This window comes from Budorcas taxicolor, chromosome 21, assembly GCF_023091745.1.
Source record: "Budorcas taxicolor isolate Tak-1 chromosome 21, Takin1.1, whole genome shotgun sequence".
Taxonomy (NCBI): Eukaryota; Metazoa; Chordata; class Mammalia; order Artiodactyla; family Bovidae; genus Budorcas; species Budorcas taxicolor.
In genome coordinates this window covers 71,172,887-71,200,407 of record NC_068930.1, presented here as the reverse complement: position 1 = coordinate 71,200,407, position 27,521 = coordinate 71,172,887, and the positions used below count along the sequence as shown (strand labels likewise).

At 50.8% G+C, this 27,521-nt stretch overlaps 2 protein-coding genes across 2 annotated transcripts in view; one reads left to right on the top strand and one right to left on the bottom strand.

Annotated features, from left to right (window-relative positions):
- TRAF3 (TNF receptor associated factor 3) overlaps positions 1-22,014 on the bottom strand; it is an 86,795-nt gene extending 64,781 nt beyond the window's left edge. Inside the window, exon 1 of the mRNA XM_052659747.1 lies at positions 21,948-22,014. The gene's annotated coding sequence lies outside the window, so the exon portion shown is untranslated. The remainder of the gene's footprint in view (positions 1-21,947) is intronic.
- Positions 22,015-24,604: 2,590 nt separating this feature from the next.
- LOC128066513 (serine/arginine repetitive matrix protein 1-like) overlaps positions 24,605-27,521 on the top strand; it is a 29,613-nt gene continuing 26,696 nt past the window's right edge. Inside the window, exon 1 of the mRNA XM_052659546.1 lies at positions 24,605-24,698. Coding sequence (XP_052515506.1) covers positions 24,605-24,698 — 94 coding nt within the window. The remainder of the gene's footprint in view (positions 24,699-27,521) is intronic.

The window sequence follows — 27,521 nt, the reverse complement described above, 5'->3', positions numbered from 1 at the left end:
TATTCTTGAATGACTTGTCCCTTCCCACCATCTGGCACCTGTCATGAGAAAAATGAAAGAGAATTTCCTATAAAGTATCGAAAGCACCAGAACAGGTTTTACTAGCTTCTCAAAACAACCTCATCCTCCTAAAGAATCTTTATCACTGAACTGGAAGGATCCTCCACCTCTGTCCCCCTACAATCCACTGGTCCACTTACAAGCAGAACTTGAGGGAGAGCAAAGGAGGGAAGAACCCACACAGAGCCATCTATTCTTAGTAGTTTCCACATCCTTGGAGGGGGGAGAAAATAGAAGTATTCAATGACTCGAAAAAATAGGAAGCTAGTAATGGAAAAAAGATTTCTTGGCTGAATCAGAAAACACTTGAAAATCTCCAAGACAGCTCCACAAAGGCAAGATGGGTACAGATCACAACCACCTCCCCGGAGAAGAACTCTGGGACCCAGTCTCCCCGGGAATTCCGGAGCATCCAAGTGCCCAGGGTGGGGCAGGCTCAGCGCGAGGAGGAGGGGGCAAGCAGCACAGGGCCCGCTTTCCAGAGCTGCCTGCCCGGGGGGAGTGGACACGAGCAACGGGAAAACCGCCCAAGGGAGGCACGCCTCATCCAAAGGAGCAGAAGAAATCAACGATTTCTGAAATTCTCAAAGGGACTCATGCTGAACATCAACTCAGTTTCTGGTTTTATAGGGAGTAAAAAAAAATCCCATGATAATCCTAGGGCATCAAACATTTTGCTATACTTCTGTTTGATTTTAATGAGTGTGTGCATGTATATATAATGAGTATATATATATTTATATATATAGTAAGTGTATAACACATAAACATATACACTAACATATATTTAGCACAAGGATGTAAGTACATATACAAATAATATACTATATTTATTAACAAACATTAGTGCTTGATAAAAACTAATAAATATTAACTGAAAGAGTGGGTTGCTGGCCAGAGGTTAGAAAATGTGTTCACTGAAAAAATATTTTTCGGGAATTCCCTGGCAGTCCAGTGGTCAGGACTCTGCGCTCTCACTCCTCAGGGCCCAGATTCAATCCCTGGTCAGAAACTAAGATCCCACAAGCCATGCTGCATATCCAAAAAATAAAAGAAAGAAAGATTCTTTTCTTCTCACATTCTTTTCCAAGTGACAAACTAAAACCTCCAAAGTAATTCACTTTCATGCATTAAACTACATTTCAAAAGTATCTTTATTAAAGGTGTACAGGAGCTGTTTTTCAACAACTCATTAACAGAAGCCTTGTTCTAAATTAATATCATAAACAGAACTTTTAGTGGCACAAATCTCAACATAGAAAACAAATCTGTTGTAACATGCCACACTACTCCTGGTAATGAATGATAAAACCGTCCAGCGCAATTCTCCAAGTCCAAGGCAGAACAAGTCCGTGGGTTTGGACTTGAAGTTCCAGGACAAGATTCCAATACCCTGGGCAACAAGACCTATGGCTGGGGGTGGGGGTGAAGGTCACCCCAGGAGGCGGGATGGGAGCCCAGAGGCCAGGGCTCAAACACACCCCTCTGCACACTGGGGTGGGTTTCAGTGAAAAAGACGGAATGAAACTCTTTCCTGAGGTTTTAAGATTTCACAATCGATGTCTCAATCCCCCAGAGTATCAAAGGTGTGTGTTCAGGGCGCAGCAAACCCAAGCCCCATCCTGACTAGCTCTTTCTCTGTAAGCTGGGAGTTCAGGGACACAGTTAAGATGCAACAGTGGAGTCTCTCGGGAGACAGGAGTCACCTTGTTTCAGATGTCCAACCGCCGAGCATAGGCTACAGGGCAAGCGTGTGAAAGGGGTACTTGTGCTGACAAGGATCTGAAGACCCCTGCAAGATAATCCTAATTAATGAATTTGCGTGTGAAATGCCATTTTGTAACATGAAGGGAGCTTCCCATGTGGCTCAGAGGTAAAGAATCCACCTGCCGATGCAGGAAATGCAGCTTCAATCCCTGGGTTGGGAAGATTCCGGAGGTACGAACAGCCACCCACTTCAGTATTCTTGCCTGGGAAACCCCATGGGCAGAGGAGTCTGGCGGGCTACAGTCCATGGCACCACCGAGTCGGATACGACTGAGCAACGGAACAGCAGCAGCAAACACACACACACAGGCCTGAGACGGTTCATCATTTTTAATTGAGTGTATTTCACACACACGCAGGCCTGAGACGGTTCATCATTTTTAATTGAGTGTATTTTTTTTTGACTTGCCAAGATACCTTCCTCCTTCAATTAAAGGAATTTTTATTCTTCTAAACCAAAGAACAACTGTAATGAGATGACACTGTGGGACCCACTGCAGGTTTATCGCAGGCGCCTGACACGCGAACCGTGATACTCGCAACCAGGATGTGAACAGGGGAACAGTCCGAGAGTGTGCTGGCCTTCTTCCCTGGGGCTTCAGCTCGTCTAAACTCCCTGGGGAACTGAACACCTTGCAGTTTATTAAGGCATTTGCTTTCGAAGCCTGATCATTAGACTTTTTTTGACCATGCAGTAGCTGGAATCTTAAATCCGAGAGGAAGGATCAAACTCGCACCCCCTGCAGTGGAAGTGCAGTCTTACCCACTGGACCACCAGGAAGTCCTGAGGCCTGATTAATTAGACTCTTAGCTAAGGCATTTAGATTACAGGATTCCATTAAAACAACAACAAAACCAGTGTCTCCCAAGATCTAAAAAGCAGAAATGTTCTCCGCCTGAAAGGTTACTTCTAAGGCTCCTGACGCAGTTCCCGACAGGTAATTTAGCCTCGCTTCAGTGACTGACCCCTGGTCCTGGAGGAAATCTCTGAAGTCTGCATGCTAACCTCCTCACTGTCCCAGCTTTCCGCACATTCTACCGCATGCCCACTAAGTGACGGGGTCTAGCCTTACTCACTGCCTCTGTCGTCTTCGCCCACCACCCCCAAAGCCGACAGCCCTATCACTTTCCAGGGGCTCTGAAGCTATTCAGACACTGCTGAGCTCCTGCCGGGTCCTGAGCCAGAGCTCCAACCTGCCAGAGGTGGGGGCTGCCCTGCTGAGGGCTCTGGGCCGGGGCAGCAGCCGGGCGCTGAGAACCCACGGCCCCGACGGCCCCGCAGCCTGGGCAGGAGACAGGCAGCACCAGCCCCACCTGTCTCAGGGCCAGGGACCCGGCAGGTGGCACAGACAGATCCTGCGGCTGGAACGCAGCCCTGCTCCTCGGTTCACTCACTGCCTCCAACGGTGGAGATGCCGGACTGGCCCACAAAGCCTAAAACATTTACCATAAAAAGTGTGCTGACCCCTGGCCTGGGATGTCAGCAGCCCTGCCCTCTCTGGGCTCTGTCCTGACTTCCGCCCAGGTGGTCAGCTTCTGCATGTGCCCACAGCCCACAGCGGGGCATGAGCACGTGTGGTACTCATGGAGGAGGTAGGCGCAGGCGCAACTCGGTCTGAATCTGCCCCCGCCCAGCAAACACCACATTCCTTCTCCCTTGACAGGGACGCGTCCAGAGACGCCCTACCCTTTGGCAGCACGGTCTCTGTCCCTCCAGCACTTTCCTTACTCCCCTCTCCATGAAAACCCAGTTTCAGGCACCCTCTCACCACAGACCCAGTGTGAATCCCTGTACATAACAGATGCTCAAAGGGTTGCAGCCAAGCCCAGTTCAATTTGCCAGGTTAGCTTCTCCACCCTTCCACGTGAATTCACATATTGACAAACCAGGTGGAGCTCGTGGCAAAGAATCCGCTGCCAATGCAGGAGCCGCAGGAGACACGGGTTCCAGCCCTGGGTTGGGAAGAGCCCTGGGGGTAAGAAATGGCAACCCACTCCAGTAGTTTTGCCCAGGAAATTCCATGGGCACAGGAGCTTGGCAGGCTACGGTCCACGGGGCCGCATAGAGCTGGACAGGACTGAGCAACTGAGCACGCACACATCTCAATAAGCACGGCCTGAGAACCTACTAGGTCCCAGACGCACAGCACCACAGCTCAACGCAGTGTACGGGAATTCTAATCTTCCGCTTGTATGTGTCTGCTGAATAAACTAGGTTAAGAGTCTGATGATCATTTTGAGGTGATAAAATTGTGCTGGATGAACAACTGGGAATGTACAGAAAACTACTGAACTGTGCGCTAGAAGAGGGGAGAGCTTACATTATGCAAATTATCTCCCAAAAGCTGTTATTAAAATTTTTTTATAGCTAATTATTTTTAAAAAAACAACAGTAATTTCTTAATTTTTCTACATGTAGCATGTAATAAAATGCCATATCTAATATTGGTGAGTGGAAACACTAAGGACTGCAGTAACTAGGCTTCGTAATGTTGTTCAGTTGCATGGACTGCAGCCCACCAGGCTCCTCTGTCCTCTGCTATCTCCTGGTATTTGCTCAAAGTCCTGTCCAGTGAGTCCGGTGATGTTATCTAATCATCTCATCCTCTGCTGTCCCCACCACCTTCTCCTCCTGCCCTCAATCATTCTCAGCACCAGGGTCTTTTCCAATTAGCTGGCTCTTCGCATCTTGTGGCCAAAGTATTAGAGCTTCAGCATCAGTTCTTCCAATGGATATTTGGGGTTGATTTCCCTTAGGATTGACTAGTTTGATTTCCTTGCTGTCCAAGCACCACAGTTTAAAAGCATCAATTCTTCAGGCTCAGCCTTCTTTATGGTCCAACTCTCACATCCATACATGACTACTGGAAAAACTATAGCTTTGACTTTATGGATCTTTGTCAGCAGAGTGATGTCTCTGCTTTTTAAGACGCTATCTAGGTTTGTCACAGCTTTCCTTCCAAGGAGCAAATGCCTTTTAATTTCATGGCTGCAGTCACCTTCCACAGTGATTTTAGAGCCCAAGAAAAGAAAATCTGTCAATGCTTCCACTTTTTCCCTTTCTATTTGCCATGAAGTGACGGGATCAGATACCACGATCTTAGTTTTTGAATGCTGAGTTTTAAGCCAGCCTTTTCACTCTTCTCTTTCACCTTCATCAAGAGGTTATTTAGCTTCTCTTTACTTTCTGTCATTACAGTGGTTATCATCTGCATATCTGAGGTTGATATTTCTCCCAGCAATCGTGATTCCAGCTTGGGATTCATTCAGCCTGGTATTTCTCATGATGTACTCTGCATATAAAATAAATAAGCAGGGTGACAATATCCGGCATTGCCATACTCCTTTCCCAATTTTGAGACAGTCTGTTGTTCCACGTCTGGTTCAAACTGTTGCTTCTTGATCCACATACAGTTTTCTCAGGAGGCAAGTAAGGTGGTCTGGTATTTCCATCTCTTTAAGAATTTTCCACAGTTTGTTGTGATCCACAGAGTCAAAGGCTTTAGCATAGTCAATGAAGCAGAAGTAGCTATTTTTTTTGGAATTCCCTTGCTGTCTCTATGATCCAACGGATGTTGACTATTTGATTTCTGGTTCCTCTGCCTTTCCTAAATCCAGCTTGAACATCTGGAAGTTCCAGCTTCATGTACTGCTGAAGACTAGCTTGAACGATTTTGAACATGACCTTATTTGCAGGTGAACTGAGCGCAACTGTGCAGTAGTTTGAACATTCTTTGGCATTGTCCCTTGGGACTGGAATGAAAACTGACCTTTTCCAGTCCTGTGGCCACAGCTGAGTTTTCCAAATTTGCTGGCATACTGAGTACAGCACTTCAACAGCATCATCTTTTAGGATTTGAAAAGGCAGAGCTGGAATTCCACCACCTCCACTGGCTTTGTTTGTTGTAAAGCTTCCTAAGGACCACTTGACTTGGCACCTAGGATGTCTGGCTCTGGGTGAGTGATCAGACCATCCTGGTTATCCAGGTCATTAAGACCTTTTTTTGTTCAGTTCTTCTGTGTATTCTTGCCATCTGTTCTTAATATCTTCTGCCTCTGTAGGTCCATACCACTTCTGTCCTTTATTCTGCCCATCCTTGCATGAAATATTCCCTTGATATCTGCAATTTTCTTGAAGAGATCTCTAGTCTTTCCAATTCTATTGTTTTCCTCTATTACTTTGCATTGTTCACTTAAGACTTTCTTATCTCTCCTTGCTATTTTCTGGAACTCTGCATTCAGTTGGGAATATCTTTTTTTCCTTTGCCTCTCACTTTTCTTTCCTCAGCTATTTGTAAAGCTTCCTCAGACTATCACTTTGCCTTGTTGCATGTCTTTTTCTTGGGGATGGTTTTGGTCACCACCCCCTGTACAATGTTACAAACCTCCATCCATAGTTCTTCAGGCATTCTGTCTATTAGATCTAATCCCTTGAATCTATTCATCACCTCCACTGCATAACCGTAAGGGATTTGATAAACCACCCCAGACAGAGTGGCCTAAACCTCCACTTGTCTCAGCCTCTGTGGGCTGCGGATCTGGACTGAGCACAGCTCTGCTCCACGGTGTCTGGGATCTTGGCTGAGAAGCGAGAAGAGTAGAATGCAGAGTCACCTGCCAGGATGTGTCTCGCCTGCCGGGAGGCTGCTGACTGGGGCCTCAGAATGGCTTTCCCCACAGCAAGTGTCCCCAAAGAGAAGCCAGGTGAAAACTGCCCCGTGTCTTTAAGACCTAGCTTGGCAGGCACACGGCATCACTCCTGCCATGCCAGCGGGGGAAGTGGGTCACACACCCGGCCCCAGGTCACAGAGAAGGAGCAGAGACTCGTCTCCTGGCCAAAGCCCCATAGTGAGGCCGCCTGCAGGACGGGAGGCGCCACTGTGGCCACTGAGCAAAACACGGTCTGTAAGACAAGCTCAACCTTCCAGAAGACCAGCAAATTAAAAGTCTGGGTTGGGGGACTCCCCTGGCGGTCCACTGGTTAAGACTCTGAGCTTCTAGTGCAGGGGGCATAGCTTTGATCCCTGGTCCGGGAACTAAGACCTCACATGCCAGGTGAGGTGACCAAAATCTTTTTTTAAAAAACTCTGGGTTAGCCAGCATTTAACATGGGATGATGTGTCAGTCGCTCAGTCATGTCCGACTCTTCCCGACCCCGTGGACTGTAGCCCACCAGGCTCCTCTGTCCACAGGATTTTCCAGGCAAGAATACAGCAGTGGGTTGCCATTCCCTTCTCCAGGGGATCTTCCCGACCCAGGGATCAAACCCAGGTTTCCTGCCTGCATTGCAGGCAGGTTCTTTACCATCTGAGCCACCAGGACCCTATCAAGTTGTACTTTACACCTCGTGAGCTGAACCTCTTATTACCTGTAACAAGGTGTAACTTTGAGGCTGCATCCAATATTGCTAGGTTATTCTGCCCCAGTGAGCACAGTACTGTGACCTTGAGTCAACAGGTGATGATTCAGCTTCACCCCGGTGACCACTGGGCAGTGAGCTTCTCTGGAAAACACCTCAGACAGGCCAAAGTGCCACTGTGAAGGCAGAATTCATTTGGGCCCACAGGCCGCATGCCCCCCACATTAATCCCTCAGGATGGCACGTGGCCTGGGGGCAGAGCTGTGCCCTCCTCCACCCCACCCCTTAAGTCTCCAACACATTGTGCTCAATGAGTGGTGGAGGAGAGAAGGAGGGGAAGGCAGGAATATTCACAACTGTAAACTGGAGAGCACTACTTCAGTCCCCATGGTCGGTCTCTTTGGATAAAAAAGGAAAGCGGAAAACAGCGGCCTGAGAGCACACCTCTACTGTCAGGAAAGGACCCTCAGGAGGAGGCCGAGCAGGCCTCTGGTCCCCGAGCTGGCTGTGACCTGCCCGGGGACCCTGACCAAGCAGCCTAACTCGTCTGGGCCTCGGTCTCCTCCCAGTGAGATAAAGGACTGTCAGGTGGCAACTCCTAACCAGGGCCTGCAGGTGGGGCACACCCAGCACCATGAGCCTGGAGGCCGAGCCTTCTTCAGGATTAAAGTTTAAACTATATGGTCCGAACGTCTGTGAACAGTGAGAAGGAGGGCGAAGTGTCCTCTGGGAACCTGAGGCTTCTCTCAGGAGCCATCCTTGCCCCGGCGCTACCTCAGACCTCAGCCCCCCGGGCACCACTGTCTAGACTCTTTTCACAAAATAAAAGCAAACAGGTATTTCAGTCCCATGCAGTCAAGACATCAGTACAGTTTCAATGCACAGGGGAACTGATCTGCAAACAACCAGACTGCACACATTTCCAACGAAGACAGACACTAGGCCTTTCTTATTATTTCACAAGTTCGGAATTTTGAACGCGGGTCTTTCTAACCGGGGGGCCTCCCTCTCCAAAACCAACCTCTCAGACCTCCTGGAAGCAGAAGCAGACAGGGCCGCCTCCCTGGAGCCGGGCGCTCCCGGAGCTCCGCGGTGTCGCTGGAGAACTCCTCAGGTGGACGGAGCTCGGCAGGCCCGCACCAGCACACGGGGCAGCGACCACGCTGGGGGCCTTCAGGACGGCCAGCCCACGCCACGCTGCCCGCCGGCAAACCGAGGGCCAGGACACTGCACATACACGCACACACATTCACGCGCACACACGCATGCACGCACACACACACACACACACACACACAGGCAAGTCAAAAAACCACCTCTCAACCGGAGTCTGTCGCCAGGAACCGAGAGACCGAGGCGGATGTCAGCAGAGGAAGACGGGAGCTGGAGGGACAGCTCTGGTAACAGAGAGGGGGGCGCGTGGCTCCGGGGAGGCTGAATTCATTTACACTCATCGTGAATGCAGGCTCTCGGCTGGAACATCTCACTTAAAATGCCAGAAGGTTCAGAACCCATTCATAAGCTTTCTGGAATGCATGCAGTCACCATGGCAACGCTGACATTATATTTCTTGGCGCTGCACATATAAATTACCACCCATAATGCATTTAATACAGTTTGGGGCCACCAATTCAAAGCAAAATAAATCTGAGTTCTGACTCTCAGCCTTCCTCTTAGATAAACAAAGAGGAACAGCTGGAGGGAGATCCAGCTGGCCCCGGGATGGGACGGGGCTGCACACACAGGGATGCTCAACTGAAGGCCGACGAGCACCGAGGACACCAGACCTCACCGTCCGGCACCAGACGCTGCGATTCTGAAAACCAAAACGTTCCACACCAGATTCACGGAACTGTCGCCCCCTAAGTTAAAGATACAGCACATTACATCCATAGCTATATCCCTGAAATTCGACTGTGGCTGTTAGCAAGGCAAAGAAAAGGCAGATCTCTTTAAAGAACATCTTTTATGATTCATTTCAAGCGCATCTGTCAACACAAATAAGGTGGCTGTTCAAGGGTCCAAACTGTCCTTAATAAAAAACCGAAGTTTTTCTCTCTCAGGTTAGAAGACATCTCCTCAGTCATAATTCTTTGCCTTCGTCGGGGATATTGATAAATATTTAAAATACATGTCATGCATGGTTTACAAAGTCCCTTACCTTCTCATAATCCACCGTGAGCACAGAGAAGGAGACAAAATCGCCGTGCACAGACTGCAAAGGCATCTTCAGCCTCACGTTCCCCGGCAGCCCACTGCATCAGTAACTTCACGGAGCTGCTGCAGGACAGGCCTGTGCTGGCCACAGTGCCCACAAAACCCACTGACCAGCCTCACCACTGACCGGCTACGTCCAGGGGGGCATCGCCTTCTCAGTCTCCTCCTTCAGACTGCAGGCCGCGGGCCGCGGCTGTGGGGGGGGCAGGAGACCTCCCCGCCGGTTGCTGCCATATTAACAGGCACTTTGGTAGCCGCTGCATTGCAGTCTTTCTGAAGCAAGCCACCAAGCTCAGAAGCAGGAGCGCCGGAGAGAGACTCCCCAGCACAGGAAGCTGCCTTCTGAATCACAAAGATTTTCTAAAGATCTTTTAAAAGACAAATGTTGCAGAAACCTGGGGTGGGGGGAGAGGAGAGCATTTCTAGATTTCCAACCTGCTTCCTGCAGGCTGGCGAGTTCGTGGCTTTCACTGGAGGGCGGCTCTGACCATGTGCTGTTCTGGGTGGAAATGCGGAGAGGAATGAAACGCGCTTGATGACACACCGTCTTCACTGCTCAAGTGCCCCGGTGAGAACCCTGCACCTCTGCTGCCTCCCGCCAGCCCCGGTGCCCAAGGGGAGCCGCCAGCGGCCAGAGGACTCAGGCCAGGAGATCCGGGAGCTTTGGGCGCCCAGGTGGCAGCAATCACTCTGAGCGCCCAGCTACCGCCTCCGACAGTGCGCTTGAAATCCTGAACCGCAACCACACAGCCAGCCTCAGGAAAGACACTGGGAACAGCAGCAGCGCGCCTGCTAAGGGACCTTTACCTTTCGTCGCTTCATTCGGTCCACTCAGTGAGCCGTACCCACGTGCTGCCTGTGAATGGCCATGAACGAGGCCGAGCTCACCGTCCCGCTGGCGAGGGCAGGCTGGGGGTGACACACACAGCACAGGTCATCCTGGGCATGAGGACTGGGGGGCGGGAGGGCGGGCTGGAGAGTGGCCGGCTCAGTGAGGAAGAACACCTCACAGGAGCTGATGGACGGGCACCCCCGGAAAAAAGGGGAGATGAGGGCGGCAGCCCTCAAAATGGTGCAGTGTCCCCAGCACACATCTGCGATCCCCTGCAAGAGTGGTTTCTGCCCTGAAGCCCATGGGACCCCTCAGCGCCACCGCCACTGCCTCACAGACACCCAGGCACCCAGTCCCTGAAGCACACGGTTGCCCTGAGCACCTGGCCACCAAGTACAGGGGCCAGAGCCTGAACTGAGCAGGGGGCCCTGCGCCAGGCTCCCCACGCCACCACCTTTTGGAGACGCCAGCTGCCTGCCCCAGCTCCGGTGTTCCCCACTGAGCCCCACCCTGAGCCGGGGCCCAAGGGGCAAGTGAGGGGTCCCTCCTCCAGGGACATGAAGTGGCCCATGGCTGCCTGCAGATGTCCACTTTTCTCCCGGGTGGGGGGTCCTGCTCCGCCTTCCCCTGTCCACCTGGCTCCCCTCACGCCTCCAGCTCCAGAATCTCCTCCAAGAAGCCCTCACCACTCCAGCCCCTTCCCACCACAAGCAGCAAGCAGCAAGGCCCTTCCTCTGGGCTCCCGTCTGCCCTGGAAGTGACCACGCCATGAGGAAATGAGGCTGAGTGCCCGCAGAGCCCAGCATCACTGGTGCGCAGGGGTGGGGGCACAAGGCAGACCCCCAGCCCCACACCGGGAGGCACCCCCCATGTCACCTCCACCTGAGGCCCAGAGGATGTCAGCCACCGCCCAGGTGGGAGCCCCAGCATCACCCCACCCCTCACATGGGCCCCCAGCCCAGGTCCAGGGGCTCCGCCTGGGGAAGAGGGTGCTTCCAGAGGCTTCACTCCGCGAAGCAGGAGGGAGCATGTTTATGGAAACATCATAGCCTTCCCACCCTGTCTCTCCCCAGGGAGGTGTGGTGTGAATAAATGAATATCCTGGATCAAACCAGGTCACCTCGAGTCAGCTCCTGACTGCCTGGATAACTCACAGCACGAGGTGGCTGATCAGAAGGGAAGGCAGAGAGGCGGGGTGGGGACACCATGCTTTACAAACACTCACTGGAGTGGTTTAATGGACCCAGAGGAACTTCCATCAAACGTCTCCAGGCACAGTTAGAAGCTCCCCACAGACTCTCCCCTAGATGCTGCCTTTCAGATCAGGGATCAAGGCTGCTGTCTGCAGCTGCACTGCTGTCTGGCCACTAGAGCCCAGTGCTCTGGCCCAAGCGGGTTCTCCCAGGAGGGTCTGGAGGAGCAGCCAGGGGTCTCACCTCAAGACTCTGTGCCTCCTGGAACAAGCAATACCTCAGGACGGGCCAGGGAAGCTGCCCGGGGCTGAGACCCGGCCCCCAGGTCCAGCACCGAGAGCACTTTCAGGGCAGTGCCCTGGGGGAGACGGCGTCCCCAGGGAGATGGGGGAGGAGGGGGTGCAGGCTACAGGACCACACAGGACCGCCGGCCAGGTTCACTGCCTGAACACCGAGGGCGGCGAGTCAGGCCCCCCGCCTGCCCAGCTTCCTGCTGTCTCCACCGTCCGCTGAGCAGGCAGCCAGGCTCCGACATGAGGAGCAACGTCAGGTGCATGCATGACTAGGGGCCGGGCAGAGCTGCCTGCTGTCTGCCCTGGACCTGGCACGAACCTCCTGGGGCGGGCACACAGCCCGCAACCTCTCAGCCCGGAGCTGGGGCAGGGCAGAAAGGGTGCCCCGTCTCCCTCTGACACGGTCCCCCCGTCGACCTCTCGCTCTTTCTGAATCTGGAATGTCCTGCCGACAGAAAAGGAGTAAGGCTTAACCTATGAACCTGAGTGTTGATTCAATTCACTGCTATAACACACGTGAAAAGTTGCTGAAAGCATAGGCTTCTCAAAACGTAGACACAACTGTTACAAAATAAAGCCCGCATCCACAAAGCGCTCGATCACTTCTCCAAGCTTGACTCAGTTCAAACACATGATGAGAGACCTGAAGGGCTCTCCCCATTCACTGAAATGACCACACAGAACCTGCTTCTTTACTAAAGAGCAGTGATGAAATTCACAACCAACTCAGGCAATCAGCTAATGCTGTTAATGCACATTTACATGAGCTCCATACAAATCATGGAAACGTCCCTACAGATCTCATTTGGACACTTACCAAAATGCTCAAGAGGATCACAACTATCTTAAGGTGTTTATTACTTCAAAACAGACAACCCAGTTACCAAAGTTAACCTCAAAAGAGACAAAGGAGTGAGCGCACACTGCCTGAAGGGGACATACACAGACAAACCACTCACTCAGTCACCCTGTGCAGCTGACGCCAGGGAACAAAGGGGTGTCCCTCAAGAAAAGCGGGGGGAAGAACCCAGGAAAAATACAAAATACAGGTAAGGGTTAGTTGGCTTAAAAGTGGAACAGACTTAATTAGCTGCAGAAAAATCTAAAGGGACACTCACTTGATGAGTGTCAAATGTGATGTGATCTCAGGAAAGAAGGGGCTTCAAACGTGAAACAGGAGCCACCAGGTCACCAACAAAAGGCAGAGAGGCCCCAGTTACAAGCAGCAAAGCTGCTTTACACATTTAAATGGGAACCTGGACAGTACGTCAAAGAAGCATCCCCAGCCAATGCCAACACCTCCAGGTCTGCACCCGAGACACGAGGACGTCCACCTCACGAACACCCGCAGGTGACTGTCCCGAGGCACGCTGCTCACAACAGCCAGAAAGGCGACGTGGCACAAAGGTACCAGCAGGCTGAATGAACACTGCCTCAGACAAACAGCACGTCCACACGGAGGCGTATGATTCAGCCACAAAAAGGAGCAGTCTGCCGACGCAGATCGCCACGCGGGCGAACCCTGAACACACGATGCTACATGAAAGAAGCCAGACACAAAAGGCCACGTGCTGTGTGACCGAGGGCATACGAAATGTCCACGACGGGCTACGGCCGCACAGCTCTGTGGACACACTAAACCCCACTCACCTGGACGCTGGGAGCGGGCGAACCGCGCGGTGTGTGGCTACACAGTCGAGCGCACGGCCACGTGTCTGGCCGTTAGCCTCCCTCACTGAGGCTCAGCGCACCGTCTAAAAGAAACCAAACAGGGAACACGCTCTGAGTCTTCATTCTGCCCCCCCAAAATGCATTATTCTGGGGGTGCCCCTTCCAAATAGTAGTAAATAAGCTTCTCACTGTTTAGAACAAATCACAACTGTTTTTGGTAACTCCTTCTCCCCCACATCTCAGAGTTCAACAGCTTCTTTAATGTAAAATAGAAATCACACCTACATGCAAATGTAGCCCTTTTGAACACAACGGAGGATGCTCATTAGGGAAACTAGGCACCCACCACCATCACCAAAAAGTGCTCATTAGTTTTTTCTGCTATGAAATAAATATGAGCACTGGGGTTTTAACATCCAGAAATATTTATAAGACTTCAAGTCAATACAGTCAAAGAAAACACTCGCACTAACTGAACATGAAACTCACAAAAACAAAAACAAGCTTCTGCAGAAAACAACAGATTGATAGAAAGACTATTTCCTCTACACCCAGCAAACAGCTCCCACTCACTCCCGCTGCTGTGTGTCCATCTCAACGTCCTCAGCAACCCAACCAACAGAAGGCACCGTGCCATCTGAGCAGTCCTGTCATTGGCTGAAACCGTCATTACGATAATATGTATTTCTATTTTCCGCAGGAAGAGAATCATGTCTACTCACAATTCACAATGAGTCAACCAGTGTGTAAAATATTTTACATAATGGGAAAATTTATCGTGACCCAAAAGTTCAGCGTGTTCTCATTAAGTTACCAGAAATTACAGATGTGAAGATTCTTCTGTTAACTTAACCAAAACCAAGAAAAGAAACTTACTCAGATACACACGCGTTTTCGGTTTGGTAGAGCTGATTTTTTTTTTTTTTTTTAACGCTACTGTATGCATTTCAAATTACTCAGATTGGCCAATCCATACTTTAAGTACTGAATAAAGACAATCTGCATGCTGACAACATAGGTAGCTTGAAACTGGTTTTGACGCTGCGTCACTTGCTACCTAAACAGCTAAGCAACGCCAAAACCTGGCAGAGGAGGCTTCAGGTTTTGTAAACACCCCTATGGTGAGGTGGTTTTTCCAGAATTATGATACCATCTCATGAGTGAATTAATGGAGCCTTCCCAGTGTGCCTCACTGCGAATGAAGACTTCTGTGGAAAATCTTATACGTAGTGTTGCAGACATTTAACATTTTCTCATATGGTACGGTCACTGTTGTGTGTCTGTGTGTGTTTTTTTTTAACAATCCCAGGAGGAAAAAACACATAAGCAATTAAAACACACACAACTGTTCTATTATGACCTTTTACAAAGCCCTCAGTTTTCTATGACGCTCTAAAGGCTGCCCTGGGAAACTGATCTGTTTATACAAGCAATACAGATGCAAGCATTGCAAACTACACAATCTACCCACACACACACACTGAGAAACCAAGTACTTCCAGGTCTATAAGCATAATGCCTCTGCAGCAAACACAGCATCACCAGATATTTTTATGTTACAGGCTAGTCCCCTCAAAAGGGTAATTATAAAACACGAGGAGGAGTCTCTTTAAAACACTGTTAAGTAAATTACTTGCAAATACTGACCACAAAACTCTGGGTAATGCCAACATTAATCACTCATAAAACCCCAGAATGTGTCTTGAAACAAGATTTTACAATACAAACTCTGTTCTTAACTATCTTAAAATACATCGCAGAAGACCGTTCTGACAAGTCTTTTTGAAAACTACAATGTCTCTTATAAAATCTAAAAGACTGAAAGTGTGTTTCTGATTCAGTGACATGGCTCATTACACCTTAAGTTCAGTGCCTTGGACAAAAATGATTTTAAATCTTTTGGAGAGTTAATACAATCTACATAATTTATCAAAGACCACAGGAAACTGTCAGAAATCACACAAAGTGACATCTGCTTCAGGAATAAACTTTTGGACCCCGTATCCGTTTCAAATGCCTGAAATATACATTTTGAGGCATATTTCAGTCTTGACTCTTCATTTTCTAACAACAAAGGGCAGCCTTTCCTGCAGCCTGGCAATTAAACATTTTTTTCAAAATGCACGCACCATACCAAAAAGCAGGTAAAGTTTTTTAAAGAGTTCCATTTACGTCAAAAACGCATCTTAAAAACAGTAAAGCAGAGCTATATTCATATTTTAAAAGTCAGAAAACACCTATTAAATCCACTCAATGTTGAAAAGTCAAAGCCATGGTTTTTCAGTGAGAATGTGAGAGCTGAACCGTCAAGAAGGCTGAGTGCTAAAGAACCGGCGCTTTCAAACTGTGGTGCGGGAGAAGACTCTTGAGAGTCCCTTGGACAGCAAGGAGATCAAAACCAAGCCATCCTAAAGGAAATCAACACTGAATATTCATTGGAAGGACTGATGCTGAAGCTCTAATACTTTGGCTACCTGATGCAAAGAGCTGACTCACTGGAAAAGACCCTGATGCTGGCAAAGACTGAAGGCAGGAGAAGGGGACGACAGAGGTTGGGACGGCATCACCGACTCAATGGATACGAGCTTGAGCAAACTCCAGGAGACAGTGAAGGAACGGGGAGTCTGGCGTGATACAGTCCACAGGGTTGCTGAGAGTTGGACGTAACTGAACTGAACAACAACAAATGCTGAAAACTCTTGGCTCGTGAGGGCACAGACAGGCCAGCCTGGCGGAGGGCCTTCCCGTTCTCCTTCCAGCCCCAAGCTTAACTTGCAGCCATGGAGGGCACAGAGGTGAAAGGGTCTGAAATAGAAGACCCCTCGACACTGTGCAGCACCCCTGAGCCCCCGGCCAGGCTGCTGGGGGACCCAGGATGACGCAAGACAGCCCATGTCTACAGCCTGGCACCAACACGCCCTGCACCAGCCCTGCAGCCAGCTCCCTAGGGACGCGCTTCTCCAAGCAAGGGAGGCCGGTGGGGACAGCAAACCCTGTGACCACCAGAGGTGCCCTCCCCAGGGTGCTCCTCCCAGCATATCACAGGAGGGCTGTGGCCGGCTCCCTTCTTTCCAGCACCAATGCCTAAAAATCAGACGTGCACCCAAACTGGCCCACAATCTCTTATCTGAGTCCCGAAATCCCAGAAGCTCTGAAAACATGTTTATAACACACCCTGGCACGGCGTCCGCCCCACTCACCTGGACGGGTCACACCTGCTGCAAAGCTCTTACTGCCTGATGACAAGGTACTAGGACCTCCTACAGCGTGTGGTCTACTCACACATTCCATCCTAAAACCTCAAAAACTCCAAAGTCCCAAACACCTTGGCCCCCAAGCCGTGAGGGGTCATTGGAGCTCTGGCCGCACAGTGACCCGAGCGCCCGTGGATGGCCAGGAGACGGCAGCGGTCTGGACTCAAAGTCTGGGTTCACACGTACGTTTGGTTCTTGTGTGCACTTTCTGGGCACACACGTGGCAGACCCCTTAGCAGAGGCTGGACACACCAGCTGAACACGAGGCTGCAGTCCCTGCCTTGGTGGAGCTCAGAGCCCCGAGGGGAGACCAGGGAGGAAAGAGCGAGTCACACCTGGCAAACAGACACCAGTTGCGGTCAGGAGAGCACGGCCGCAGTGGAGACCCTGCAGAGGCACCTCGAGAGGCCGGGCAGGCCCTGCTCTGGAGCTCAAGAGGGCGACGGAAGAAGGAGCAGGTCCCCAGGAGGTCGGGAGAACTGGGAAGCAAGGGCCCTGTGACCCAGTCATGCACATGAACGTCCCGTTACAGATCAAGCTCCAAGCCCCGGCCATCTCATCTGTCAACACAAAGCGGGAAGAGAAGGCCCCACAGGCTCCCGTCCCATCCCATGAAGTCAACCCGACTGTTCACAGCACTTTCTGCCGAGGAGGCGGCAGAACTGAAATGGCGGGAAAGGGAAAGTTTTAGTCGCTCCGTCGTGTCCAACTCTTTGCGACTCCCATGAACCGTAGCCCACCAGGCTCCTCTGTCCGTGGAATTCTCCAGGCAAGAATACTGGAGTGGGTTGCCGTGCCCTTCTCCAGAGGACCTTCCGACCCAGGAACTGAACCCGTCTCTACTGCATTGCAGGCAGATTCTTAACCGTCTGAGCCACCATGGCGGGAGGGGATTTAATTATAGTAAAACAGTATAGGCAGGAAAGAAAGCAGGCCACGCGATTAAGTCCCTTAAAAGGCTGGCTGGAAAAAAAAAAAAGAAAGGCTGGCTAATGCCTGCCCTCAGCTCCCTCAAACCACTCTGCCAGAATTAAAAGCCGCGCAGTGCCGTTGTTAACCGTTTCGCAGAAACAGGAAAAAGGTTCACTAAAACGCCTCTGATGGGCGTGGCGCCGCAGGGCCGCTTTCCTCGCCGTCCTCACCTGGGAGGGGGCGCAGCCCAGGGCGGCGCTCGCGACCGGCGCCCCGCGGCTTCCCCCGCGCACAGCGAAGCGCCTGCCAAGCAACCATTAAGACGCACAGACAGGGAGATTTGGAGCAGCTGCAAAAGCTCTATTAAGCATAACAAAATGGGAAAGTGGATCTCAAACTCTTTAAGGTTAAATACTCACTTGGGTGAGATTTAACACCATAACAATAGAATACCATAATGAAGTGGCTTCTCAAACTTTTCCACCAAAATACACCCCAAGGCACCGGAGAGAGAACCCCGAGGGTAAGCATTTTGAAGTGAAGTTTGAGGTTTCATATTAAAAATTCATGCAAATTTTACATCTAACCCCACAGCAACTCCTACCATGCCCTTCCCCTCCTCGTCACTCCTAGCTTTCGGCAACACTGGCAATCTGAACTTTCTTCATCCTTCCCCAGGGGAATGGAAGGCCTGCTAGGCTACTCGCCTTCTCTCTGGAGCCTGTCAAGAAGCCCACCCTCCACGCTGATCCTGGACCCCAGCCCCTGCGTCTCAGCCTCTCTCCGGGACCACTCCCACCAGCATGGGGCCCGCAGCGATGGGGCAGAAGAGGCTGTCTAGCTCCAGCTCCCCACCTCCATCATGCTGTTCACTCACAGCAAACTTTTCAAGGAGCTGTCAATACACAGTCAATACACCCCATCCTCCCTTAAAATCCTGCACCTGCCACCCTACGGCAGCTGACTGACACCATTTGGGTAGAAGTCCTCGAAGACCTCCAGGTTCCCAAGTCCAGTGGGCGGCTCTCACTCAACCTGCCTGATGTCCAGTAGCTTTCCTGACTCCAGTCCCACCTCCTCTGTGACTTGCAGGCTGGTCCATCTCGTTACCAACTCAGCATCTCCATGTGAGCCCCCTGCCCTCGGACCCACCTCCAGCAATCCCTGGCTCAGGAACAAGGCCCCACACAAGTGCTCAGGTCATAAAAACTGGTCCTGCCTCACACGCCCCACACCAGGTCCACCAGTAAAGACGGTCAGCTCCATCCAAGTGTATTCCCAATCCGACTACACTTCTCCCCAAGCTCCAGCCCCACTGGCCTCCTTGCTGTTTCTAAAACACACATACTCACACTGCAAGGTCTTTGAACTTTGACCCCTCTACTTAAAACTGTCCCTCTCCCAGATCTTCACACGACTCCCTTCCCTGCTTCTGTTTTGGTCCCTACGTAACGGTGACCTGCCCAGAACGGCCTCCCGGATGCCCCTGCCACACGCCGGCCTACATAAGCCTGCTTCTGCATCCTCTTCGGTCACTCTTCACCAGCCCGATACAGCTACTGGATGGCTGACTGTCCCTTTCCCCCATTAGAAGACCAGCTTCGAGGGGGCTAGAACCTAGACTCATACACCACTGTGTTCCCAACTCTTGGAACAGAAGCCAGCTCAAAGCAAAGGGTGCTCAGTCAACGTTCATTGAATCTGTCTGCAGTCTTATTTTGAAAGATTATTTTTTGTTCATATGAAACATCACTCACTCACTCAACACTTTAACACAAGAGTTTGCATGCCCCTGATTTGGCAGTTCAGCAAACACACTTCCAAAGTCCTCCTTATGAATTCAGACCTAGCTACATGATCAACTATCACAACACTGTATAAAGTGGAGAAAACCGGAAATAGCCTAAGTGTTCAAACAACCAAGAACTGAAACAAGAAAGCTGACACAACCACGTAATCATGCAGCCCATCGAATAGGCTGCCCTTCTAGTTAAAAACGGTTCCGCCTAACCTAGAGAAGAGAACCACGCGATCTTAAATCTACTAGTAGCTACACTGGAAAGGCTAAAAAGGTCAACTTCAGTAATATATATTATCTAACCCAATATAAAATTTGTTGTTTCAGTAAGTACTGAATATAAACAATTATTAATGAGCTCTTCTGTGGGTTTCCCCCACACTCTCTCTTTCCAGGCCACACTTCCAGCACACCTCAGTCTGGACTGGCCACATTTCACATGCTCACCGTGGCTCAGGGCTGCTGTGTCGGCCCAAGTTTAGACTAGGAAAAAGGAAGATGCTCAGGATTTAATAAGTGACACAGAGAAAGTTACATGTTGCAGAAATCGATCCCAAAATGCATGAAGGAATGCAAGGGACTCAGAACAGACAAAAGAATCTCGAAAAACAAGAACAAATTTGGAGGATTCATTATTCCCAATTTTAACACTTACTCTGAAGCAAGTAATCAAGACAGTATTGGCATAAGGACAGACATAAAGATCTACAGCAGAGAATTTAGAGTCCAGAAATAAGCCTTTGCATCTGTGCTCCATTAATTTTGACAGGGGTACCAAAACCATTTGAGGTGGGAAAGAACAGTTTTTACAACTAACAGACAAGTGGATGTCCAGCTGCAAAAGAATGACGCTAGACCCCTACCTCACACCAAACACAAAAATTAACTCAAAATGGATCACAGGCTAAAGGTAAGAGCTAAAACCCTGAGAAGAAAACAGGAATAGACCTTTCTGATCTTGGATTAGGCAATGATTTGCTTAATCATAACCAAAAGCACGAGCAACCGAAGAAAAAAAACCAATAAACTAGATGTCATCAAGGTTAAAAAACAGCTGTGCATCAAAGGACACCATCGAGAAAGTGAGAAGGAAGACACCTTACAGAACGGAGAAAATAAGTTATAAACCACGTATCTGATAAAGGAATTGTACTCAGATTACGTAAAGGACTCTTATACTCAAGGACAAAAAAGACAACCCAACTTTAGAAATGGACAAAGAATATGAATAGACATTTTCCCAAGGAAGTTATCTAATCGGTCACTAAACACACATAAGGATTTAACATAACTAGTCATTAGAGAGGTGCAAACCAAAACCAAAATGAGCTATCATTTCACGCCCACTAGAATGTATAAAATAAAAACGACAGACAGTAACAGTGTCTGGTGAAGAGGCGCAGAAAGCGGGGCTTGCATACACTCCTGACGGGAATGGAAACTGTCCCAGCTGCTTGGAAAACCAGCCTTGCAGTCTTTCAGAATGTTACACACAGAGTTACCGTGTGATCCAGCTTTGTTTACAACAGATACAAAAACTTAGGTTCTCACAAAAACTTTTATAGGATTTTTCATAGCAGCATTATTTATTATTATAAAAATAATAATTTTCCCCTAAAGGGGAAACAACCCAATGTCCATCAACATGATGAATGTATAAACAAATGTGGTCTATCCATACAATGGAATATTATTTGCCTACAAATATTAATTACTGTTACATGCTACAACATGGATGAACCTTGAAAAAATTACACTCCGTGAACGACACCAGGTGCAAAGGACCACATGCCGCTAAGTCGCTTCAGTCGTGTCCGACTCTGTGCGACCCCATAGACAGCAGCCCACCAGGCTCCCCCGTCCCTGGGATTCTCCAGGCAAGAACACTGGAGTGGTTGCCATTTCCTTCTCCAACGCATGAAAGTAAAAAGCAAAAGCGAAGTCGCTCAGTCGTGTCCGACTCTTCGCGACCCCATGGATGGCAGCCCACCAGGCTCCTTCGTCCACGGGATTTTCCAGGCAAGAATACTGGAGTGGGGTGCCATTGCCTTCTCCGAAAGGACCACATACTACATATCAAAATATTAACAGTGGGGAGGTGATGGGAAATATTTGCTTTTTCTAAGTATTCTACCATGACTACACTGGCTTTTTTCTTGAAACAAACAAAACACACACACACCCGCACACACTCACACCACTCTTTCAAGCATTAAAGTCCTGGTATGGGGGCAGTGTGGCTCTTGGAGCTCAGCAAAAGAGTGAAAGCAGAGGCTGGCCATGCGGATGAACCCCTTCTGAAGTCCACAGGGATCCGTGTGTGTGCACTGTGAGCTCCAGAGGGGCTCATCTCCCAGACAAGGGGTCCTAACAGGGCACACTGAGCCACACAGCCCCACCAAGGTGATGGCTGCGTCCCAAGACTGCGGCAGGTCTCGGGGAGGTGGTGCAGAGGGGGCTCCAATGGACAAGCCTCGGGGGGGTGGGCTGGGGCCTTGCTCTCCCAGGACTCGCTGTCAGGACTCCTCAGGGATGACCCTAGTGCAAACAAGACCTTTCTGAAGAGTTTGGTTCAAAAAAGCAACACTTACTTGGCTGGAACAGTATCTCTTTACAAAGTCAGCCCATCTGAGCAACTCTGGATGACGCCGAGAATCCAGATGTTAGAAGGAAGGCCTTCACCAGCTTCATACTCATACAGAGACCAGGGTTCTGATTGCTGCAAAACACAGTCCACATGCCAATGGTTCCCCATCAGTGAGGGCTCAGAATCTGTCAGGAGCGCCCTTCCTTTGCTCAGAAGAGAAGACAGTCCGTCCCGGGGAATCCAGAATGTCTGTCCTCCTCAGGGCACCCCTTCTACTTTTCACCTCTCAGAGAATACACGCCTGGGTGGACTGACAGAGCGCACAAAACTGAAATCCTCATACAGAGGACTAATGGTGGAAATACAATGATCAGCAAGGATTCTTCCGCCTTTCTAGAGACTCATTCAAGTTCCTCAGTCGTCGTGGTCGCTGAGACCTCGCTGATGTCTGCTGCTGACCAGGAAACGCAAACAAGCGTGAAAAGCGCGTCGACCGAGCTCCAGTAGGGACGCGGGACCCAAGAGCACACAGCACCATCGAGTCAGAGGCCTATTTAGCAGAACAACCACTTCTGAAGAACTCTTTTACAGTTTGAGAGCATGACTCAGAGGGGGGAAAAAGGACTATTATTTCAATGTCTCACAATTAAGTCTAATCATGACATCAACATTCTACTCAGGAGCTTCTGGGGGCTCACGGGTGACTTCGGTGTCGAGTTCAAGCTTGCTGGTATTTAGCTGTGCCCGCCTTAGTCCCCACGCCCAGGCTCTGCCCCACTCTGCGTGACTCCAGGCACCTGTGCTCCCCACCCCGGCTTCTCTCTCCCCTTTGGCCCTCCTGCAGCACCCCGCCCCTGCCACCTTAAAAAGCAAAATGTTATTTATCCTATAAAACGCCTGCTCAAATTTTAGTCTTTGTAAAGCACTTCCCGACCCTTAAACCAAGAGTCAGCAAACTCTACATTCTCTGTAAAGGACAGATAATAAATATTTTAGGCTTTGCGGGCCACTATTTTAGGCTGTCTCTGGCACATACTCTTCTTTGCTTATTTTTAAAAACCATCTTTAAGCCTGTTGTTTCCCAACTGCGGTTCTTAGCACCAGGACCCCCACGCCGCCCGGCCCGCCCCAGTTATTTATGCACACGCCCTCCACCACACCCTCAGCGCTGCCTCCCGTCTAGCAGCTCACAGTCCGCGAGCCTGCCGCTCCTCAGGGCCAAGAACAGCCTACTTCCATCACCCACTGCACTGTAAAATACTAACACATGGGAAGGGCTTTGTCCAGGAACCTTTTAAAACAATCCCTTTTGAACAGACTATGCTGAATTTTAAATTGCTTATTTAAGCATTTTCCATCACAAGTAGCTAAAGAACTTGTTTTTGGTACAGGCGATTTCTGCTGAGCTGCTTGAACACGTGAAGACTGCCTGGAGGTAGACGTGGCAAACCTCCTCGGGTTCATTTCAATGAGATGAACTTCGAAGCCAAACTGAGGTTCACCTTCAAAGATCTGCTTCTGTCCACACAGGTCTTTAAAATTCTATGCTGTGAAAGATTTTATTATAAAACCTAAAAATAATCCTCCTGTGGTATACACACTCTGCTTCCAGGAGATATGTAATCCTCAGTCTTATCAACAAGCTCAGAGCAATGCAGATTGAGACCAGGACTCGAATTCTTCTAGAAACAACCAGGTGTTAGAGGATGGCTCTCTGCCTCATTAGGAAGCTGGACCTTCAGCATCTCCAGCTTATTACTTCTCGTAAAATAGCTCTGTGTCCGGGGCCCACCTGCTAGACAGGCGCAGAAGCATCTCTGAGCAGCAAATCATTTTACAAAACTTCTCTGCCATTTCCCTTCTCAGAGGCTGGGAATCCCTCTAGCTCCTGACTAGCTTGGGCCGTCTTTCGTACTCAGCTTTCCCCTTGGAAAGTTGTGAATTCTCCACCAGCAGCCTGTGGCAGACGGGACAGGGCCAACTGGCCCCTTCGTGCCCACTTCCCACATCCTGCTCATCGGAAAACCCGAGCCAGTTACACACACCGTGACTCGGCTGTGAATGCCTGAAGCGGGCGTTCTCTCTAACAAAACAAGCCTTCACTTCTTCAGCCCCGACTGGGGCCCAGCAGAGCACACACGGCGATAACCGGCCTTCCTTCCAGCAGCCATCTGCATGCTGGAGCAATCACGCCAGAACTGTGGCACCCGCTTGCCGTTTCCTTTTTCTGGAGGAGGCAAGGCCTGCTAGCTCACCATGCTTTACTTCAAAAGCTAGCAACAGAGTTCATGCAGGGCCATCTCCCCGTGCTGTGTGAGAACGGTGGGATATAAGCCGGCTATAGGGACCAGAGGACCCCGGGGAGGTGTGGGCACCGCCACCCCGCACAGCACTACCGCAGCTGCTAATACTCCAAAGGAGGAGGAAAAAAACACCTAACAGAAAAATCCCCTCTGCAAAAACCCCAGCTCTGCGGGAGGAGGGTGGCTCCCGTGAGTCACCCACTCCTCCTCCCCGTGAACGCGCCAGGTGAGTGACTTCTCACCTGAACACTTCTGACTTGGAGGACGCAGGCTGCCAGGACCGGAATCCAGGCAGGGCGCGGGAGCACGGCGCGGGCCCTCCAAGGACGCAGGCAGGGCAGGTGGAGTCCAGGGGAGGATGGCCACGGCCCGGCCAGGCAGGTTCGTACGGGAAGAGGTCCACGGGATGCCAGACCGTCTGCACTCAGCCAAGAAGGACGGTTCAGCGCCTGGTGAGTGGGAAGCTGACTTTCTGGACAGCAGGGGGAAGCCAGGAGGGTTTCCAGGGAAGGGCAGGAGGCAGCCCAGGCTTCTAAATGACCTCTCTGCCCACCGTTCGGAGCAGGGCCCGAGTGACCCAGGGGGAGGCAGAACTAGCCAGGAGCCGCCAGCGTCAGCGAGAGGCCCGGCCCAGGCGGGGGCCCGGGAGGTGGAGATGACCAGGATGTAGGCCCGAGCGCCTGCGAGGGGACGAGGGATCAAGGCCCACTCCCCAGTCTCCTGGCGGAGCAGCTGCTGGGAGGCGGGAAGGAGTCCAGAGTTCTCTCGAGGACCAGTTACGAGACAGCCAGGTGAAACCAGGCAGCCTCAGGTGTGCTTGGCCCCGCCCGCTCAGGGCACGCGGACAACACGCCCCTCCTCCTCGGCGGGTGCGGGCACCCGGCTCCTGGCTCCTCGAGGCGCCCTGCTCTTGGCCTACCCTCACCGCCCCTTACCCCACCAACCCTCTCTCCCCAGAACCCGCCTGTGGACGTCCCTCTCGGTCCTCACGGCCCAGGCCTCAGGACAAAGGGGAACTGCCTGCACTCAGAGGTACCTTGTACATGCCGAGGACCCAACCAATCTGTGAAATCAACCCTTGGGCTAGTCTAAAGCTCAAAGAGAGCTACGGGTCAAGGACATGAATTGGGGAACTTGGGAACCACACCAGGAAAATTCTTTTATTTTTCTAATGATAGCTACCAAAAAATTCCCATCCTGCTGACCAAAGTTTCAGTGTAAACTAGGGCATCGTGAAAGGGTTTATCCAGACTGACGTGAAGGACATCGGGCTTCTGTTCCGCTGCTGATTATAACACACCCCTCCCCTTGGGCAGGACTGATACTCCGGGCCCTGGGAGCTGGAGAAGGCCCACAGCACCCTGCCCCATGCCCGCTGGGCAGCAGCACCCTCACCCCCTGGTGAATCTCCAGACACTGCCCAGGGTCCCCTGGGGACAAAACCGCAGTCCCCTCCCCCAGCTGAGAATGACTATCCAGCCTGAACAGTCTTTTCCGTATTATTGACATAACCAAGGAAACAGGGAAAAAATTCTAAGTTTCAACCGCTCACTTAAAAACTGACCCAAATTACATCCTCTAGTGAAACTTCCCTTGTAGCTCAAATGGTAAAGGATCTGCCTGCAACGCAGGAGACCTAGGTCTGATCCAAGAGCCACACGACTGAGCAACTAACACAGACAGCGAAACTGAAAGCAAAACAGATACTTACATGCGAAAATCTTTGGAAGGGCTGCCCCCTGCTTCCTCTGAAGAGCTCATCACAAGCCTGTCCACTTCCCCAGGACGAAGGTTCCTGAGAAGAATGCCCACGTGCCCAAGGCCCTCTAGGCACACGCTGGAACACGGCCCGGGGAGCTGTCCTTCTCACGCGCACACAGTGGGGGGAAGCACATTAGTGTGCGCAGGTGGCTCCTCAGCGCCCTCCCTGAGCGTCAGCCCGGAGGGGGAGCCCCCAGACAGCTCGGGCAGTTCTCACTCCAGGCCCCGCGGCATGGGGACCCTGAGGAAGGCTGCCTGCAGCCCAGGGGTGAGGCCCTCCTCAAGGGGGCTGCGAGCACCCTGGAATCCACAAACCAAGGGCAGAGACAGCCTCTCACGGGCGTTCTCTCTCCCTGTCACTGCTTTCATGCTCACTGCTCTGTATAAAGGTTAGTAAGTCTTACTTAAATCACCGGAGGCATTTGTAATATCAGATTCCCACATCAGTCTACCACAGAGTTTTGAGGTTTTAACTTTTCCCTCCCATCTTAAAAGAGCACTCAGACACAAAGCAAGCATCCAATGTGTTTTTCAACATGCCCCCTTAGGTGACTGGTGATGGTGGTACCCAGATCAAAATTTTTAGAAGCTCAAAACTGGTTGCCAATTACCTAAATTATATAAATCAAAAGACACCAAATATACATGGAGAACAAACACTCCCTTAAGGATCCAAAAAAAGAAAACTGAAGACAAGAAATGTAAGGATTAAAGAGACGTCAGTCTCAACACAGACTGCTCTGCCCAAGGGAGGTCAAGATCTTTCCTCTTGCCTGTTAAAGCGCAGGGGCAGGCAAGGGGGCCACGGGAACATGGGCACATTTTCTTGTCTGGAGGGTCAATTTTGATACACAGAAAGATATTTTAGAGGTGAGTAATATTAGAACATATATAGGTGAATGCAAAATTCATATGAATTTCAGGAAAAAACAGACCACAAAAACCCCGTCTGGCAAACGCGCTGCCTCTCAGCCCTCTGAAGGGTACGCGTCCACGGTCCACTCTTCCAGCACTGGGGGCCTCCCGGTGGGAAGGCTGGGACACGCTGATGCTCAATATCCGCCACTGTGAACCAAGAACAGCCCGCCTGTGTTCCCAGCCTGCGACGGTCGCAGATCGGAAGCATCCTGATAAACACACCCGAGAACCCAAGGTTCTACATCTCAAGAGAAAAATCAGTGTGGGGCCGGAGTCGGGGGTGGGGGGGGGGCAGTGTTTATAAAGGCATAGACATTAACATACTACTATTTCTGAGCGTTTAGCCAATTTCACAGGGTCACCTCCTCCAAGTCAAGACTGATACTTGTGCACGTCCCTATGGTACACGCAACGGCCGGATGCCTCACAAACGACAGGACAGGCTGAGAGAGACGGAGACTGCCCGCAGCCTGGCTCCCAGGCCCATGCCCTTCGCCACCACGTGGCACTGCCCCAGGGGCCTCCCCGGGCACAGGCCACCAGGGGAGGCTCCATCATCCCAAAGCCCCCAGGTCTCTCATCCCCAACAAGAACCT